At 35.3% G+C, this 21,418-nt stretch overlaps 1 protein-coding gene across 3 annotated transcripts in view; it reads left to right on the top strand.

Moving 5' to 3' along the window:
- The window catches only part of FAM184A (family with sequence similarity 184 member A), a 47,663-nt gene that overhangs the window by 5,354 nt on the left and 20,891 nt on the right, over nt 1-21,418 (top strand). For all 3 annotated transcript variants that reach the window (XM_010162059.1, XM_010162056.1, XM_010162058.1), the window contains exons 3-8: nt 2,342-2,523; nt 3,167-3,364; nt 6,330-6,452; nt 9,993-10,154; nt 12,021-12,146; nt 12,346-12,492. In XM_010162059.1, coding sequence (XP_010160361.1) covers nt 2,342-2,523; nt 3,167-3,364; nt 6,330-6,452; nt 9,993-10,154; nt 12,021-12,146; nt 12,346-12,492 — 938 coding nt within the window. The remainder of the gene's footprint in view (nt 1-2,341; nt 2,524-3,166; nt 3,365-6,329; nt 6,453-9,992; nt 10,155-12,020; nt 12,147-12,345; nt 12,493-21,418) is intronic.

Raw genomic sequence — 21,418 nt, 5'->3', positions numbered from 1 at the left:
CAGATTCAGTGGAAACAAACTTAAATATCCAGGCTGGTTTTCCCTGTTACTGATGGCTTCAAGTCAGCTAGTCTATGAGGCCAACACTGGTCTCCTCTGGCACCAAGGTTTTTCGCTTTACCAGAGATTCCAATGTGTTTGGAAATGGTTTCTGATACTAACCCACTGCCGTCTCCCTTGAATTTCAGCTCACACTTGGAAGTTAAAAATCCTGCCCCAAAGAAAATAAATTCTCATACTCAATTACCATGCAAAATATTTGCTCATTGTATTGCAATTTGAGAACACTGTATTGTCTATTATGGGAAATTAGTATGTTCTTCTTCCATTTATACTGAGATTACAAACTTGAAAAGAAACTGCTGCGTTTCCTATCTTCTGTGTAGACCATGAGGAATGGGAAGCCTGTATTGTGAGTTGGTGTTCACAGAATCACAGAGTGGTTGAGGTTGGAAGGGACTCCTAGAGCTCATGAACCAGGATTTTGTCCAGATGGTTTTCTAATATCCAGGAAGGGAGATTCCATAACCTCTCTAGGTATTGCTAGGACAAGCCCCAGTTCAGTGTCTGTGTGCTTACAATAAAATATACATGTGCATAAAACTTCCTGACAAACTTGAAATTCTTGTGCAATTATTCTCCTTGTTGCATTCTAAAATTGGGGTTTGCAAATATGTTTCTTAAATGACTGAACTTTGGAAACAAGGTCATTTTTGAAATGTTACAGATGTTAAGCGTACCCACTATCTTAAGTTTTTTCTCTTCAGTTTTTAGTTTTATTGAACAAAAATGACAAAATGATTCTTCAGGGCTTAATACAATTGGAGATGTGCATTATTTATCAAAATACTACTCATTTTGAAGCACTTTTCATGGCCAAATTCCATTATGTATCCCACTGTCCTTCCCTTCACATCAGTGTCCATTGGCAACAAAGACTAAAATGGTTTCCTTTTTGCTTCATGTCTTGCTTTAACCACAGATGGAAATTAATCTGGACATTCAGTGGTTTTGTTAGTGACACACAGTCTGCTTTCTTAGCTATTTCTTAGTAATTTAAATTTAAGAGAAATACTCTGCTATTAAAACCTCAACTAGTCTGTCATTTTTGGAGGTTATAACAAAATGGAAGGGGGAAGGTCTCCTAGAAGTTGTAACTACAAAAATAATTTTAAAATTATTCTAAGTAATACAGTTTCTTCTCTGGATGCTTTCTTTATGTGAACCTGTTAAGGTTCTCTGTATAATCCTTGAAACTCTGTTTAGTTTCTACTTCATTTTATTGTATGCAAATTTTTTAAAGGCATATTGCAAACATGTCTCAGTCATGCAATTAATGAAAAGGGTAATAGGGTGTCTCTATCAAAATTATCCATTCCAACATGGAATGTCAGCTTAGGTATGACTTCATGATGATGCTTCTACAGACGTTAAAATAATGGTAGAATATCCACTCTCTTGTCTTCAAATTGATCAAATTTAGGAGTATCTTCTCAGTTGTTCAACTGAACAAATGTGGGAGCATCTTCTTTTCCAATAGTCTTCTGTCCCCTCCTAAACCTTTCCCAGAATAACAGGAGTTTCACTGCTGTAGTCGGTTACCTAGTAGTAGTATTTTCAATAATACACATAAAAATTCAGAAGAACAAGGACAGAATTTTCTGAAGTCATAAATCTTTTTCCACTAGTGATGTGAAGGACAGATGATTATACTGTCTAGCTTTGCAGATTTTATGTTTTTAAATATATATAAAGAAATTAAAAGCAAGCCTCTAACCTGCAAAGATTTAGATCATACTTTACTATGGACAGAATGAGTTCTGTTACATCTTTTAATCATATCCCTATAGGAAAATAAACAAAGCATAATTTCATAAGTTTTATGTAGCTTTATAGCTGCTATACCTAGCATGCTGGTTAAATTATGAGTTTGATAAAACAGTAACTTCTTTACTGTTAGACTTCAAGTTCTGCTTTCTGTTGTGTAGCTTATCATGGGGTAAAAATGTGTGGTTTTAGGTGGGGTAACTTCTTCAAGATAGACTATGTTCATACTATTGCCTACCTCTGCTTTCTCTTGGAGTCATTATGCAACTTTGAACGAGGAAAACTGAAACTAAAGGAGCCCCAGCACCATGCACTCTACTGTTGTTGGACTTTATACAGTAATACGAAAAAAGGGAGAAGTGGAGGGGAATGTAAATGTGGTAGTGGAGATAGTGGAGATTCATATGAAAGCTTCTGCTAAAGCTGTACTTGTAGAAATCACTGAGGTATGAAGGTGTACATCAATTATGTGAAACTGGTGCTGTGAGGTTTTAAAAAGCTGTTTTGTTTTTAGGTCACATTGGAATGCTTCAAGCTACTCAAATGACTCAAGAAGTTACGATCAGAGATTTGGAATCAGAAAAGTCTAGATTAAAAGAAAAACTATCCCAACTGGAAGAGGAAAGAAACTTACTACAAAGCAAAACACAAAGTCTGGATGAGCGACAAAGGCAGCAAATTCTGGCCTTGGAGAAGGTTCAACAGCTTATTGGTTTTAGTTGAATAAAAGCAAAAGACTTAGAATTCTCGGAAAAAAACCTTGTTTATATTTTAATTTTTGTTTGATATGACTGGACTAAGTCCAGTAGTAGTGTGTTCCAAGTATATGTCATGTAGCAACATACAATGACTAACATAGAGTGTAAAGTGAGAGGAGAGGGAAGTCAGATTAGATGACTGCCTTGGACATTTTTAACAGTTTAGTTTATGACCCCATGTGTAGATGCCTAGTATCTAAAGTGTCTCAGTAAGGAGAAAGGTGAAATGGTCAAAGAACAATTAAAAAGGCCATTCTCTGAAAATGTGCTGAACACGTTTAAATTGAAATTTTCTATAGGCTTAATACCTGATTGCTCTTTCCCCAGATTAAGTAGAGCAAAATTTTAGCAAAATTAGAGCAAAACAGATTTTAATATGGCTGTATTGCTTTGCATGGATATATTGAAACTATCTTTTTGGTTATTAAATTAGTCAGTGCTTAGTGTTTGCTCAGTTTGTTTTGTATGGAAGTTAATTTTTGTAGATTTGTATCACCAGTAATGTTTTTCTATTTTTTCCTCCTACTGTTCAGATTTTACCATTTAGTAGAAATAATTCTGTTTTTCTTTGTCTCTTACAGAAAGTAAATGAAGCAAGGGAGACACAACGTGAATATTATGAGAAGGAGCTGGTAAAATTGCAAGCAAGATTGGAAGGAGAGGCTGCACAGTTAAAGGAGGCTCATTCCAAGACCTTAGAAGAATTGGCATGGAAACACCATACTGCAATTGAAGCTGTGCACAGTAATGCTAATAAGGATAAGAAAAAACTGCAGATGGTAGGTTTGTGTTTTCTTAATAATCAAATGTATGACAACAAGCAATTGGTAGAGTTTGAACCTTGTACTGCAGGATTTTGTTGCATGGCAAATTTTATTTTGGAGTTACCTGCAGATCTGCTGCCCTCTCTGAAGAAACTGCTGAGCCCTTATTAAAAAAGTATACATCTTGAAGAAAAAAAAAAAAGGCATTTGTACTGGCATTTGTCTGTATGCAGAAGAGGGAGTCTCAAGTCAATACAACTTTCTTTTTGAGCATAGTAGGTGTGTTTTTCCAGGCTTTGTGACCCATATTTAGAAAGGTTGGTATATGACTCAAGATCAGTTCTTGTTTATTTTACTCTAATATGTATTTAAAATTTTCATAAACACCCCAGAAGTACAGAAAGATATTATATTAGTACTTGACTATGTGCATACTCAGAAGACTCCAACAGCTGTTCCTAACTTCCATCATAAAATTACACTGTGTATCAACTATTCATTTACCTTTGATTGCAATCCTGAAACTGAAAGGCTCTTTTGGAAGTAGTTGTTTGAGACATACATGCATCTGATCTTTCAGGTTTATTTTCCTTGTAACTGTAAACATGCCTGTTATTAAAGCAATGTCTCTTAAGGGTTTCTGGGAATATTTTTTACTTCAGTAAGATGGGGGCTCTTTTTGGTTTCTTTTGTTGGTTATTAAAATAATGTAGAGAATAAAGCAAAGGATATCCTAAAATGTTCTTAAATTATTAAATGAGTTAAAATAGGGAACAGGTCTATAAATGTGAGACAAGTGAAACTTGATTTTAGCAAGGGCAGATTAACTATGAAAAGGTGTCAGGGTCAAGATCTCAGTAAATCTTAATCAGTGTGCTGTCTCCTCTGTCAAACCTGTATTGCTAAGCACATGTTTGTTTGAGTGATTCAAGGAAGAAACAGTTAGTCTGAAATGTGGAGAAGAAATGAATTTAATATGAGGAAGAAGCATGGCACAAGGAGCCTTGGGACAGAGGACATGAGGATTTGCTGGGACTGGAAGACTGGGAAAGGCATCCAGGGTTTGGAATTTTGTTGAAAAAAGACAACAAAAAAAAGGGAACAGAAGAGAATTCTAAAGAATGAGAATAGGACTACAGGACTCCAGAAATGGCTTAAGTATATCTCTCTGCTTCAGTTTTTCGATCTGTAAAATCAACTGTAAAAATGACATCAGTGCATAGGAGGATTATGAAAATAGAGCTACTAATAATTTTGCAGTACTGCACAGCTGTACTGCCAAGTGTCATAAAAGAACTAATTACTTGATTATCAGAATAGGGTCTGAATAGCACTAGTGAAATTTTGCAGATAGCAGATTTCACAGTGCAAAGAAAAACTGAGCAGGTGTCATTTAGCAAGCAACATTTGTCCCACGTGGTGATTGATCTGGGCCCGATGACGAAACATGCACTTGTTGAGTTGTGTTGTATAGCAACATGTTATTGAAAGTGTAACCCTCTGTTTTGACACTCTGTCCTACTTCTGCCATGAACAAAGAGGTTGTGCAAGCAGTTTATACGCGAATTATTTATTGCCTATTGAACACCCTAACGGAGTACTAGAACTAACAAGCTATGCTGACGTCCCCTAGCAAAACACTTGGGGAGTCTCTGGTTTTGGGTGAGGAAAGGTTGACCTCCGTTACTTCTTTGAATGAGCTGGATGACATTAACTTGCTGCCTTCCAGCTCCCTGGTTTTCCTTAGGGTTCTGTACCTTTTCATTACAGTCTTTTTCCTCTTGAATTCTTAAGCACTTAACTCACCCTGTCTCTACAATCTTACCAATGCTTGCAGTTGTACTTTTTGTTTCCTGCATGGCCCTGGTCTATGTATTTTCATAGCTGTTTCTGAGATATTACGGATTTCTCAGAAATCTGAGCCCAGGGCTGCACAGAGGCACTGAATCAATGCTAAGCCTTGCATTACACCTGAACCCTTACGAGGGAGGTAATAAAGGATCCTCTGTAGCTGCATAGAAAACCTTGAAGTCTTCTATTACCTGACTCTGGAGCACCTTACCTGGCAACCTTAATTTTCTTCAAGAAGACTTTGTGGTATAATAAATTATATAGTATATTTCACTGGAATATATAATAAAGCTCTTAATTTTAACATGTTTCATGTTAAGTATTTTGTGACAGAAACTGTTCTTCTGAAAATCTCTTCTGAACTTTAATAAAGCTGAAGCACACATTTATAGTGTTCCTTAAGAAAAATAAAAAAGTTTCTAACATATGTGTATACATAGAACATATGCAACATAGGCTTATGTAAGAGAAATATAATTCATCCACAGAGTTTTATTCAGAATTTTTTATTATTCCACAGAGATTGAATGAAAACAGAGATGTTATTTGATTCTTTCCATATAACTGAACTTGAAGACTAATTGTTGATTTCTTTTGGTTCTACATAAATTTTATGGATATAGTGTGGGGCTTATTTTAATTTATTGCCACTGCCTGAAAAACTTCCCAAAGCTCAGTGTGGATTTTAAGCTTTACTATTTTCTGTGGGGATTATGTGTAGGAGGTAGATGAGTAAAGGCTGAAGTATAAGCATTTTATCAGTGTAATTTTATAAAAAGTGAAAACTTCTGCATTCTGTCAACGCAGATTGAAAAACTGTGAAAATAGATATAGATTTAATTATTTTGATAATTAAGTGCTAAGTGAAACTAGTAATTGAGAAGAAAGTCCTGTTTGTCTTTATTTTTTAATAATCAAGGATGTTAGATTAGAAAATAAACAGAAAAAATAAGGCATCCCTTGTAAAAGAAAATAAATGTTCATGTTTTAACTCTTTAAGAAAAGGACAGTTCTTGCTTGAGATCAGGAATATTTATGCCAGGAGGAATAATTTTAATGTGGTGCACCCATACTTTGTGATGACTATGGCAAGTATTTAATATTTCTTCCATGCTTCTTATTTCTGAAGGAGTTGGAGCAGCAGTTTGAGAAGGAGAAACTGCATTTGGAGGATGATAAGAATCAGCTCCGACAGCAGCTGGAAAACCTGAAGGAAGAGCTGACAACAAAACTGACTTCTGCCAATCAGGAGGCAAGGGGTTAATTTCACTGTATCCGCTAACAGTCCTGGGCATTAGACCACACTTCATCAGTAATGATTGTGTGTCCAGTATAGAGCTATATATACACTATTCCGTCTGTTTAGTGCCTTATTTCTCTTTAAAGTGGAGTATTCTTCAAACATGATAAGTTATTTGACTGTTTCTGAGCACTGATTTTATTGTCCTTAACAAAGCAAAAGAGACTGAGGTACAAAATAGTTGATGTAAACAGTCTTTCTTGTTTTAACTGTGCTTATCCTCTCATTAGGTACAGAGGCCTCTATACAAAATATGTCAGGAGACAGAGGGAACATTATTTGTATTCAAACCCATATTTGTTTACAATTAACATATTGTAAATTCTGGTCAGCTTCCTGACCTGAAGATGATCTTTATATATTTCCATCAAAAGATGATGTGAAACATCTATAGTAAGACCCAAATTATTTGCAGTGTTTTGATATATACAATCAATGTTAAATGTATCATATCTCAATACAGTTTCAATTTTTTTAGTTTGAAATCACCACCTTTTCGTAGTAAAATATTTTTAAACTAGAAATATATTCTACTGACATAAAAAAATCAATCCATTCTTGTCTGCAACTTTTACCTGTTTCAAGAAAATATATTATTGATATATCAGTACATTAGTATGTTAATACACATGTGAATGTACTACATTATTATATATTAAAGTCTATATTCAGAATATAGACTTTAATATAGTTTCAGTATATTAATATATACTTTCAGAGTAGTACCTACCAGATATATCTATATATGCATACCAGAGAACATATTCTAGTAGGGTAGTTGAACCTACTTTTGAGCTCAGCAGCACTGCTATCAGTCAGTCATGAGTAACTGTTAAAGAGGGGACTCTGCTGCCTTCTGGTAGTTGTGACCCCTTTGCCAGTAGTTTAGTGGAGAAGGTGCAAATTGTACCTGGAACTGCTCTTGCTCACTCTTTAACATTGTGCTTATCTACATTCAAATTGATGAAAATATGATTTATTTGTTATATAAGTTAACAAAATCATGCACAGGTTTATTTTTCCTTCAAAATTACAGAAAGTTTTGTTATTTCTTTTTAGCTTTAACTTCTTTGTTGTATGTTAACTTTCCTTGTTGCTGGATTAGATCTGAGGAGAGCACTATTTTCATTCTATAGTCATTCAACACTCTAGGTTTTAATTTAGTTTATCAACTTCTCTTGGGTTCATGAGTAATAAACTTGCTCCTTCTTTGAAGGAAATAACTTCAAATGTTTTAAGAATGAGTTTTCATTGTCTAACTGGTATGAAGTTCAGGCTTGGAAAATCCATCAGCACACTGAATTAAAAAAATAGAGACATAGCTAAGGAGTAGATAACTCTAGCATAAACTAAAATAAGGAATTAGGGCCAGCTACTATTTAATAGTCGAGTTTATATACATTCTTATGCCAGGGTAAGTTTAGTACAGTGTATTTTGCATATTGAGAGAATGAGATAAAGTGTACAGACAATAAATTCGGGGTGGTCTGTAAATCCACTCTGTGTAGTACAGAGGCAATATGTTTTATTATTGTGTTTATTTTGAGTACATGAGACAAGGGCTTCACTCACAGCCGCAGCTTCCTCTTAGATCTCTATTGACAACTGACAACAGTTTCTCAGTGTCTTCAGTGACCTGGAAGAAACTTCCCTGTGAAATGTTTGGCACATTTTTAGCTTAGCTCTTACATTTCTACTGCTGCTTCCTTTTTGTTTTGTTTTAAGTCATAGAATTCATTTAACAGCAGGCATATATTTATTACTTTCTGTAGATGTTAGCTTAGTTCTGGCCTCCCTGCTGAGAAAACTGGTTTTGAACCTATGCCATCCTCTTTTCTTTTTGACAGATTTTTTGATGGCTATTATCTTAGCTGAAGTATGAGGAAGATTCAAGCCTCATTAGGCTCGCTCCTAGTACCAAGCTATTTAAGAACAGTGTAATCTTAGATACTTATCAGAGATTTTTTTGAGAGTTCACGTTAAGTCAAGATACTAACTTTTTCATGTGTCTCTCAGAATGAGGCTGGCTGTTTACATTTTAGATCTCCTTCCTCTCACTGTTGACCAGCCAAGACCTTTTAGAAAGACTCTTTGATTGTGATTCCTGAATAGACTAGTCTAAGGACTGGCCATCTCCAAAGGTTTCCAGTATTACTAAGGATCATATTAAACAGCTTCCAGCATTGCTTTGTCATTAGTAGAACAGAGCTAAGCCATGTATGTGGTATTCCTGCGTAACATTTGCATGTCCTTTAGATCTACAGGACTGCTGTTCACTTATCTTGCAAGTGGTGTGCTACTACCAGTTACAGAGACAGTGGTGCACTTTGAGGATATCAAGTTTTAGGGGAAGTTTTTCATGTAGACATTCTCCCTCAGGCAGTGGGCTTTGTAGGGAATTAGTAGTTTTTGCATATAATGCAAAGGAGCACATAGAGAAGTGCTCAAGGTGACGTTAGTTTTTCTCTGAGATCTGTCATGCCAAAGAAATTTGGGGTTCCATGCTGAGAGGAAAGGAGTCGTACTTCTCAAATACCTAATGGGCTGCATACAGAGGGAGAGAGTTTTGGGAGGGAGGGGTGTCTGTATGTGTGTGCCTGTGTGCATGTGCCTGTGTATGTTAAAAATTACTTGCAGGTAATTATGCTAACAAACAGAAAGTAGTTATTACTGTTACCTGTTCATACCTGCAAACCAAAGGTTTGTCTTTTCTTGGGACTTTTGTCTCTTTGTGAATGAATTTATCTCAATGTACAAAGGCAGTGACACAGACTGTACTGCAAAAACTTCAGTTCCCATTAGCTGCTGTTCTTTGGTCCCATTAATCTGTTTTTCCAGCCTACAGATTCAAAAAGTTTTTCCTTTCCTATAGCTGGTGAACAGTCTTCAATCTCTAATATTCTTACCTGAAGCAGAGGAGTATAGTATTGTCGTTTTACAGATGGGGAGCTGAAGCACAAACAGGCAGAGAAAAGTGTATTGTTACATAGCAATTAGGGAAAGGATCACATTATACTCTGCAGATATTAGATTGAGCTTTAAACAGGCTAACTTATGGAAAGGTAGCAGTATGAAGACAGAGGAACGTACACAAACGTAGCACAAGTTAATTTATCCATTAAATTAGAGATAATACATATTTTGAAATAGCAGCTCTCGTGATTTTAATTTGCATTAAACGTGCTTTGTCACAGTAAAATTACAGGTAATTTCAGAACTTTTATGTAACCTCTTTCCTTCAAAAATGCTTCAAATATAGATTGGATTTTTTTCCTTGTAAAAATCCTTAAATTGAATCCTTGTTTGATTTTTATAATGTTACAGGAATTTGTTTTTTAATGTAGAAAAATCAAGTGATATTAAAGGAAAAAAGGTTGTGCAAATAAAAATTTGTCTAGGTTGGAAATCACTGGAAGAAAATGAAATGAGTGACTTGGCTGCCATTAGTAATAATGATGTAAATTACAAGTCTGGGGTTTTTCTTTGTCGTAGGTGTGTCGTCTGCAAGACCTAGTACGAAAAAGTGAACAAGGCCTTGGTACTGCAGAAGGACATATCTCCAGTCTTCAAGAAGCTCAGGAAATACTCCAGAAAGAACTAGAATTAACTAGAGCAAGACTGCGAGAGACAACAGATTCATTGTATAGTGTTGAGGTAACCATAATGTTGGAGAATAAATTGTTCAAAGTACAGTCACGGTGGTTTTGGTTTTATTTTTAAAATGACAAGAAGTATTATAGCGTACACTTTACTGAAGAAGCTTCATATGGCTTCATTAAAAGAGAGATTTCTCTTTTTATTTCAAGCAGAGAGAAAAAAACCTGAAAAACTAGGGTGGGTTGATTTGAGTTTTTCTTTTTGGTAGGTTGTTTTAGGCTGGGGCTTTTTGGTTTGTTTGGGGTTTTTTTTTTCAGAACACTTTTAGTACTTAACATATATTGCTGCAAGCACAGCTTTCCATGGTCAATATAAATTGTAGCTGCCAAAGTATATACAAAATCTTACCCAGATTTGGATTTTTCAGAGACTTAACAGAATTTCATGGCAATTTAAAAAGGAGGTGGGTTACACCAGTACTGTTCCAGTGTTCCAGACAGTTTCATGTCCTGGTACAAAACAAGATCCTAGTTCTAGAATTCATTGAGACCTTTTTAGTATGCATGCATGCATACCATGTCGTCTTCAAATAGTGGCCATAGTTTTCATTTCAGGTTCAAATTCTGAATTTCAGAAGATGCTTGAGTATAGTTTAAAGATATATTCTATGATATCTTGAAAGATAGCAGACTATCATCCAGAAAATGTGACCATTTTATAGAACTGAAACAATTAATTTGTCTAAGCACAAATATATTGCTATTTTAGTTGGCTTAGATGGAACTGGAACCATCAGTTAATCTGTCAATAGCTCATTGACTTTAATACTAAGTATAACCTTTCCTTTTTCTTTCCTCAGTAAACAATGTACATTTACCAGATCACTGCAATATTTGAAGTAGAGCAGCAAATACTAAAAAAAAAAGAAAAAAATAAATCCCTGAATCAGTTTTTGTACTGGTGTTATTTTCTTAACAAAACCAGCCTGGAACAGGATACTGGTGGGATTTTTTTTTTTCTTAATTTCTTTCAGCTATGGTCATTAGATGTGCATCCTATTACAGTTTATAACTTTCTCTGTATTTTTTTATAATTCCTTAAGGATCCATATGAACTACTGCATTCTTCTTTCTGTACCTATTACAACATTTAAATATTCATATATAGCAGGTTATTGGCAATAACATTTATCTTAACAGATTTTAAAATATATAAGTGAAAAAATCCTAGGGAAAAATTCTCACTTTAAAAAGTCTTAATTTAAATTTAGACAACCATGTTTGCTTCTCATGGATGAAGCAAGCACACTGAAAAACATTAATGTAAGTATAAATTCTAGGTAGTACCTAATACTATTTTAGCATGGTAAAATTTGAACAGAAATTTATATGAATTCTGAAATTTTTTTCTGTGTTCAGACTGAAAGCCTGTTTCTGCCAGGTTAGTCCAGTCAAGAAACAGAAAGAAGATATGTGGACTTTGTATCAAATCCAGACAGCTCAGGCTTCGAAATTCAAACAATGAATATTTGCTGATTTTTTTATTAAAGTCCAAAACATGCTTGACAAGAACCTGTGCAGCCTGCTGTAATTCTGAAGTTAGTCCTGCACTGAACAGGGCTTAATGACCTTTTGAGGTTCCTTCTAACATAAATTATTCTATGATTCAATGTAACAGTAATTCCAGAATGATTTATTGGAAAACTGCTTTTTATAGGAATGCAGAATTTTATTTCACAAGTAAGAAATATCAGCAGATGTATGTGTTAATTGTGTATAATTAGTAATTACACACTGAAAAAGTTATAGTCCAAGTTTTATGAGCTAGTTGTAACTGCCATTTTTGTTATAAATGCATTCATTTAAGGTTTGAAATACTTTTTTTGCTGCTGATCAGTCTCTATTGTGAAGTTTGTGTTTACAGGGTGAACTAGATCAAGAGAGGCAACAGCATGAGGCAATGATTGCTGCTATGAGAGAAGAGGAAAAGTTCAAAGTTGATAGAATGGCTCGTGACTTGGAAATAAAATGGACAGAAAATCTTCGGCAAGTATTATTTTCCTTTTATTTTATTCTCTAAATAAGAAATGACAAATGTCTTGCATGCAAATGTAAGAGCAAATAAAATGTAAAACAAAGGTTTTTGTTATTATCTAAGGTTTTTCAGTTATTACTGAGTTCTTGATTCTTTTTCACTTCTTGCACAAAGTCCACTGCATTTTAGTTATTTGACCTTTGCTTTTAGACAGGAATGTAATAAGCTTCGTGAAGAGCTGAGGCTTCAGCATGAGGAAGATAAGAAGGCAGCCATGACTCAGCTGTTGCAGCTGAAAGAACGTGAAAAAAATGCAGCAAGGGATGGATGGCAAAAAAAAGTTGAGGATCTCTTAGACCAGGTAACTATGGTCTCTTTGAGAATTGAAGGCCATTACAGTTTAGTTGCTGGTGGTTTATTACTGGTTAACTACATTAAATTGGTTATGACTTCTGTCTTTGAAATGAAATTTTTTAGCATAATGAGTTTTAAACCTAATCATTATGGAACTTGAGTAATATATGAAGAGGCCTTAAAATTATGTGCATGTCCTTCTTTATGCTGAATGCAAATAAAACTTTTTACAGGGTTTTTTTGGGGCAGTGGGAGCATTTTGACAGTCTCGGTTCTTCACTATAAGATTTGTTTGATTCTCTGTTCAGCTATTCTATTGTAAATATTTACCAATGATAATTGTTTGGACTTGGCCATATCCTTCCTCTTTACATTAATGACACTGTACAAATTACTGAAAAGTCAAAATGTCCCTCAGTTTCTACAACACATTTATTGTAGCTATATCTTCTCTTTAAGTAATTTTCAACATTATTTTGGGATAATTTTTATAAATATTGAGCTTTTAATTGCAGCTTGTATTTAAAAACTGAGTTATGCTAGATAATTCATAGAAAATACTTGCTTTCTACTTTTTCTGAATGATAAAAGCTAGAGAACTGATTTTATTGACTACAGTTTCATAGAATAGCTGATAATGAACAAATGCATTTTAAAGTAAGAGAAACAGATTTTGAAACTCATTAAACGACTGTGATTTCAGGATGTTTGTGGGATATCTTTTATTTTGATGTCTAATTTGAGAAGCCTAATAACTGAACATGCACTTGATTACACAGCTTCTTATAGGAACACATAACAATGTATTTTGCTGACAAGGAGATTTAAGCTTGTAAAATCTTGTGGCTTAGGCTCGTAAAAGCTGGAGGTTTTCAAAGTTCTTGGACTGTTACTTTTTATAACATGGATGTAATAAAACTTGGATTCATCTGCTTTTAAGTTTCACTTACTGCCTTTACCTGGATTTCATTTACTCTCTTTACCTCTGCCTATAAATAGCATTTTCTCTAAGTACAATTAATATGAAAGGGATATGTTAGACTTTGTAGTTTTAACATACTTTACTTATCTCTGTCTTTTAAAAGTACCATAATAAATCTAACCTACAGTTTCAGAATGGAAAATTAGTATGTTGCAAATTAGCAATATTTTTGGTGTATGGAAGAAATTTTGGAATCAGAAAACTAACTGTAGTAAAGAGCATTTTACTAGAGAATTTGCAGACATAGGAAATAGTCTGCATATGCAAAATGGTTGGGTTTTTTTCTTCATTCCTTTTACCGTACCAAAGAGCTGCACCATTTCAAAACAACATGTGTGTTCAGAGGACTAGTAACAAAGGAAACCACTGGAGTCTTCACTTATTTTTTTTTTTAATCCAGCTGATGCTTTTCCATACCAATGTTTGAGTTGGATAGGTATCTCATAAAGACTGAAAAGTTATTGTTGGTGGTAGGGAATTAAGCTTGCCCTCTTTGAGAATTCACATTTTATCCAATATACCTGGAGGAGAGAAAATTCCAGACCTTAATGTACAAGATGGGTAACTTGGGGAAATGGGTTTATAGTAAGTTCTTCCTGATTGCAGTACACAGAGGATAAGCCTCTGAGAGTTTCACTGACCTCAATGATAGAATTCCTTAAGTTGGAGGACACCTCAGGAGGTCATCTAGTGCAACCTCCTGCTCAAATCTGTCAACACTGAATTTGAACCAGGTTGCTTAGGGCTTTGCCCAGTCAGGTCTTGAATAACTTCCAAGGATGAAGATTTTACAGCCTCTCTGAAAAATCTCTTCTAGTGCTTATTATCCTCATAGTGAGTTTTTTTTCTTTATATTTAGACAGAACCTCCTCTGTTTCAGTTTATGATCATTGTCTCTCATTGTCCTTTTATGCAGCATTGTAACAAAACTGGATCCTCTTTCTCTATAACCACCTCATAGCTACTGGAAAGCTATTAAGTCCCACAAAACCTTCTCTTCTTTAGACTGAACAAACCTAGTTCCCTCAGAAGGCTATCTGTCCGTGTCCCAGACATCTTCGTGGTAGCTCATCACTGAACCTGTTCAAGTTTATCAACCTTTGTCTTGTACTGGGGCAACCAAAGCTGAATGAACTGGAGGAGGAGACAGAATGGGCCTTCCGAGTGATGTGCAACAAATGCCGAGTCTGTTCCCTTCCCTCAGACTACTGGTTGTTGCCTCAGCCCAGTATGCTACTGGCATTCATTGCTACCATTGCTGATTCATTTTTAGCCTAGCGTTAACTGGGTTAGGCAAAGCAGATCTGTAAACCAGTATGAACCAATGGAGGGTTTGGTCCATCCCATGTAAAGGACTTTGCATTTGTCCTTGTTGAATTTTGTGAGGTTCCTATCAGACCATACCTATAACTTTTATAGGTCCCCCTGGATGGTATCCCTAGCTTTCAATGTACTGTGTCCCCTCCACTGTGCCATGCTCCACCTTCTACTCCTCCCATTTTGGTGTCATCCACAACCTTAGGAGGGTACTTTCTGTCTCCCCCTCCAAATCATTGATAAGGTACTAAAACAAATAGGTCCTGGAACAGATGCCTTAGGAACCCTACTTGTAAAAAGCTTTCAGATAGTGAACCATTATCTGCTACCCTTTCAGCCTGATAACCTGGCCAGTTCTCATCTATCTGGTAGCCCACCCATATGAATTGTGATACAATCAGATACAAGGATGTTAAAAATCTTCCTGAAGTCAAGGTCACAAACATCCACTGCTCTCTCCTCATCCACCGATCTAGTCATTTCATCATAGAAGAAAATCAAAGATCGTAGAAGACTTTTGATATAAGTTTCATAATGCAAAGATTAATGTACACTCTGGTTGTGTTAATCTAGAATGACACTGTTCTGAGTGGAAACTGCATTGGTCCCACTTTGACACTACAGGAACTACTGCAATAAGCCTAGCTGTGCTTGGCAATCTGTAAATGTGCAGTAAGAGTCTTTACCCCAGAGGGCTCACAGTCTAGTTTAAACAGGCTGGAGACAGCAACAAAAGTGAGATTCTTCTGCTGTTATGTATGTGTGTGTATATATATATATTTGTATGCACACATCTATATTAAAAAAATGTTAACAACACAGGGAAGAATTCAAACTTCAGTCCATCAAAAGGGATATCTGTTCATACCTTCTTTCAACTGCACTGGACTAGAACAGCCCAAGATACTGCAGCAGGGGTGTAAAATTATGAATATGTTACATGCAGTCCCAGTCTTCATTAGTGGGAAGATGCATTTAAAACCCATTTGAAAGGCATGAATTCTGTGTAAAAATTAGAAAGAGATCCAACTCCTTTTTCTGCAATTCCAATTTTTACACCTGAAAAATTGGTCTGGTCTATGCCAGCAGTACTATGGAATGATTTATCAGAATAATACAAGACCAAGGTCTTAATTCATTTGTAAACTCCTGACTTGACAGAAAATGTGGTCTATATGTGCTGTTTATGTTGAGAAAGTGTCTAGAGCTTCACTATTTAGTTGTATAAATGCTGTTCTGAAGGGTTGAATTAAAAAATGAAATGCCCAAAAGTAGGGGTACGTATCAGTAATATTGTTGAATTTTGTGAGATTCCTATCAGTCATACCTATAACCTATGTAGGTCCCTCTGGATGGTAGGGGATTATCTCAGATTTGATTTAAAAACAAGCTACAAAGAAGTGTCACATCTAACTTGAAGTACAGGAATAGTTATATAAGCAAAGCAAGTTTAAATGAATGGAGAGAGGTGACACAGTATAGTTCCTTAAACTGTAGAAAAATACAAGACAGAGTATGCCCATCTTGGAATGCGGCTGCCTGGTCCTGGAAAAACTGAATGGACACAGCTATAAATGCCAACAATTTTTATAAAAATAAAATTTTTAAATGTTCAGTAAAAAAATTTATGTCCCTAAAGTATACTAAGCTGGTTTGTTTGGGTTTTTTTTTTAATTATGTTATACTAATCTCCAAATTTCTACCTTCTACTAGTTGTTGCACATTTGATAGGTGAGATCCAGCTCTTGCATAAAACAAGGTAATAATTTTTGCTTTTATACTGGTAATGCTAAGTGGTCCCTCACGGAATGCATGTAGGGTTATTGTTATTCTAACAGTGTAGCTTTGTTATAAGTAAAATAATTATCTTGAGGTAAAATGCTATTCAGCTGATTAAGTGCTTAAACACATTCTTGCTGGTTGCAAAGCATCCACAGTTAAATGTGGTTGGTAGGTTAACTAGATCAGTGTCTAGGGGCCAAATGTGTAGTTCTCTCCGATACGAAAAATGATTCTGGAAGACATAAAAAGAAAGTGCTTTTCCTTTTTTTCCTGTATTGTACCAAGTACTTCTACATCAATCCATGTGAGAGTTTCTTCATGAAATATGTAGTGAATTCAGATGTGCTAGCTCTTTTCCATTTCTCTTAGCTGTGTAATGGGCTTTTACTGCTTTTCCTCAAACATTTTACTGCTGAGAAAGCTTCAGCCATGGATGAAATAGCAGGAATTTTATTTTTTAAAGCATGAGCGTGTTCTCTCTTCTGCCCCTCGGTGTTGCACAACCTTCAGTTATGGGCACTGAAACGTACAGGTTAAGACCTGTATTCTTCTTACCTATTTCTTCTTTTGCTGAATGTTTCTTTCTGTAAACTGAATCAAATATTCTGATTATGGATGGGCTTTTCCATATTTGAGCAGATATTGGTTCTCTCATCTTCCTTACTTTTCAGTAAAACGTGTTCCAGTAAAACAGCTGTTTTCGTCAGAGTTGTTTCACATTCTGTTGTAGGTTCGTACTGTTACATGACCAAGCATTAGTGTGACATTCTTCTTTATAACTTTGTCAACTTTTCACACATGAAGATATCAACTTCTGTTAATGGAATTATTAGAAGTAGTACAGTGAGAATGGACAAAAGTATACTGCATATGCTTTGGTAGCTATTGTTTATTTTTCCTCCTGCACAGATTTTCTCCCTTTTTGAAAAAAAATGTAGACGTTTCCTATTCAGAGCTTATTTCTATGATAGTGTGTTCCTTTTTAAACTGTCAAAGTAAATATGAGAAACTTTGATTTATATCAAAAGGTAAATATTTCCTTCTGATGCAGACATTATTCAAATTGTAGCTTTCAGAAAACTTGAAACTCACTCTTAAAACCCTGGCCACTGAGGATACTCTTGTTCATGAAGCAGAGTGTTGTAGAAAAGTCACAGAGCTCCTATGCACATCTGTAAGTGACCGTTTCTACCAGAGGGCAGTTATTGCTCCGTCTTTATTTGCCTCTGTGGGGGTCTTTATCGCAGAGCTGATGTGCATCCACATTAGCAGAATCAGGAAGCGCTTCTTTCTTTCCCCAGCACCAGGGCTATTGGCCTGTTCCACAGCTTGGGTAATCCTTGCTTTAGAAGATTTGCTGTCAAATGGATGCTGGAAACTTTGTATGGGAAATAACTTGCACGTACCCTATAAGTTCCCTGAAGGAAGGGAGATTAACTTTCAGCACAGAATCGTTTTACACTGCTTCTGTCACTTGATATTGTCCTGAACACACTGTGTAAAGGTTTGTCAGAAACAGAGAAGAAGTAAATTTCAACTTCTCCGTAACTTCTCCATGCTAATTCTCTTTGGTCGTTCTTGTATTCAGTAATACTAGTAAGGCTACCATGACATCTAGTGGATGGTAAAGGATTTTGGGCAAGATTTAAAAAGCACTTGGAAATCAGTTATGGTGAGCGCATCCAGCCCATACTGCGCTTTCTTCATTATTTTAATCTTTGTTTAAAAGATTCTGAATGTAACAGAGGAAATTAATTAAGGACCATTTACAATTAAGAGCTACTCAGCAATACAGACAAACAAAAGCAACAGAGCAAATCAGAGTTTTCGAAGTGTTTTTAGTGGGATACAGTAGGTATACTAACAAATATTAGCTTTGTTGCTCTGTTAAAGAATAAATGTGTTACTGAACTTCTTTTTCATCTTTCTTTTGGTTTCTTCTTAATTTATTTTTTTCTCTCATGGTGTTGTGTTTAATTAAATTTAAAAATACATCTAGGCTGATGTTTGAAGTTGTGATATCTTCATATTCAAATAAACTTGTCTATCTGATCATAAATTTCTCATTGGAATTTAATATTACCAGTTTTTGTTTGGCAGTGGTTGAGTTAGTAAATCTGGAGGAGACTGAAATACTTTTTAATTCTACCTGTCAATGGATGAAAAGAACATTAAATTCTTAGTACAGTATTTAATGAATGATGTATGAGTCAGAAAAGAGTTTAATTTGATATTTGGAGTTAAGTTTGCATTTCCAAACCTGATAAATAGCAATCTAAACCAAATCCAACAGTAATACCATTCCCCAAATAAAATTTTAATCACATATCTGAATATGTTTTTCCCTTAAGTGTAGCATAAAGACTCTGGCAAGAGTCTAGTCTTCAAACATTAACGTTAGCCTCTTTATTCTGAGAGATAGCCACTCAAGTAGCTTTTGCATAGGTTCAAAACCAATGAAAACAGTGGACCCTGGGAGGAATGAAAGTGAGCCTATTAAGTGGGACAAAATTTGTTTGAGATTCAGCCAATAAAAGTCTAGATTAAGGGCACTTCTTAACAGATACCTCTGTGCTCCAGGAAGGAATAGCTGAGATGCATATATAATCTTTAAAATCCTGACAGAATCATGACGAATAGGTAAAATTAAATAAAGCTCTAGTTACCATTCCAAAAACTAAAAATTATCAGGAGATTCAAATGATCCTCTTTTTCCCCGAACCATTCAACTTGCAGTTTGTCATATTTGAAAGCATATAATCCAAAATCCACACAGGTAAAAATATGTCAAAATACTAGGCATTTTGCCTAGCAGTTTGATAGACTCCTACAACTAGAAAAGAGAAGAGTTCCGCCTTTTTTAAGCAACAGGATAAATACCCCACCTTGTGATAACCTGGACCTTCACACAGGGTTGCTACAAAAACAGGAGGAAACCAGGACCAATTAGATCCCAGAGATAGTCATACATTTCAGAATGCCTTATATATCCTTCATGTTCCTTGATAGAAAACTGTTGGGTTTTGAGAGAGAAGGAAGGGGCTCTAAATGCTTCTTTTTCTTACCAGTCAGAGAGGGCAAACTTTGTTGCAGCTCTTCCATTCCTAGCATGTCACAAGCCTCAAGCCAAGTACAAAATGTTGTAGTAGGAAACAGCTGCTTTCCAAATCTCTGCAGAGTCATCTGTCGCATAAGCCCTGTGCAGCCAGAGACAGTACATCTGCTGACAAATCAGTCTTTCTCTTCAAACCAAAGATGTATCCCAAGGGAGAGTTTTGGGGTGGTTGTTGTTATTAACTGGCTAAAATGGACTTATGCCAAAGGTCCTTTCAGCTTCTTCAATAGGCATCTCGGAAACTAGTTTCTTTCACCAGCATCTGATGGGTGCACATAGGTTTTCTTCTTCAGAAAGGTTAGCAGCATTTTTTGCAGGTCATTCTTAAAATGAGGCAAAGACTGCATAGCAATCTTTATCTACTTTGATACAAGAGATGAAGTTGGACCTTCCCCAATTATGGTCTCAGGTGTTACTCAAGAATCCCTGTTGCCAGCAATATTTTGAAAATTCTGTAAACCGTATACCAAAGTCAGATCTTGACACAATTTGACATTGAAATATCAATGAGAAAAAGTGTTACATAACTGATCTTTGGGTGACGTGAGATCATTCCTGATCTTAACAGCTTCCCCCCTAAACAGATGGGAAAGGAAGCATGGAAAAATATAGGTGGATTTGTTCAGATTGGTAATGTTTAAATCAGAGCTGTTAGATGCCAGTCTGGTGTCTTGTCCACTGGAGTGTGACGTCTCCTAGCGTTATGCCCTTGCATAGAAAATTGTTGCCTGTAACTCTCTTGCAATTCTAATAAGATAATTTTAGATATTCCACAATAATGTATTTTTATGTTGTGCCTTTTTGTAGATGCAGGAGAATGAATAATAATTTCTTCTTTTTGTATTTTGACAAAGTATTATCTATAAGTTCCCAACTATAGGCTTCCAAGCTGGTGCCAAAATACATGTTGTCTCCTGGAGAAAGCCATCTTCACTGACCTGTGCCAAAAGGGGAAACTGGTCATGCTGGATTTTAAATTTCTCTCACTTCATTTCTGATTACTATTGTGTGCATATATGTGTGCCTATCTACACCATTCATATATATAAATGTATATATATAAACACACAGGCATTTGTATATATACATAAATATATTAATGGTGTATACAGTTTGTATGATCAATAATATTTCATATGGAACATTTACTTGGCAATATGTTTTTATTTTTTGCTTTTCATTAGCAATCAACACTGGTATAAGTGGTACATTAAGTCATTTTTTGCTGGAGACTTTCAGGAAGAGTCTTTTATTTACCTATCTTGTTCTGAATTTTAAGAAAAATAAAAGAAGTATTTTAATGTAAATATGTCTTCATTACAGACTAAACTTGTTTTCTGCCCTTTAGCAGTGAAATTGGATCTTTAATATTATATGTTTAATATGCTTGTGATATTTCAGAGACATGGCTGACTGTTGATTGAGTCCTTACATAACATCTTTTCTAATAGTAATGCACGTTGCTGTACTTAATGATTTCTTCCCAAAATTATTTGCCATAAAAGAGAATAGAAAACAATTGGATCATTTCAAAAGTGTTCATCTGCATAATATATGAGTATACAGTAATTTCATGCTGAAGAGATAATGCTATCCTGTACGTTGAAAACATAACACAGGAAAACGCATCATTCTGTTCTCTGTTTGGTAGTTTAAGTCAAAGCAGTGTATTAATATTTTTTCCAGATAGTTTTCAACTTATTTTTCCCTGATCAAATTATAATTAATGTTCTATGT

This window comes from Antrostomus carolinensis, unplaced genomic scaffold (genome assembly GCF_000700745.2).
Source record: "Antrostomus carolinensis isolate BGI_N321 unplaced genomic scaffold, ASM70074v2 scaffold132, whole genome shotgun sequence".
Taxonomy (NCBI): Eukaryota; Metazoa; Chordata; class Aves; order Caprimulgiformes; family Caprimulgidae; genus Antrostomus; species Antrostomus carolinensis.
Note: the sequence above shows the minus strand (reverse complement) of the source record. Positions and strands in the feature narration are given on the sequence as shown.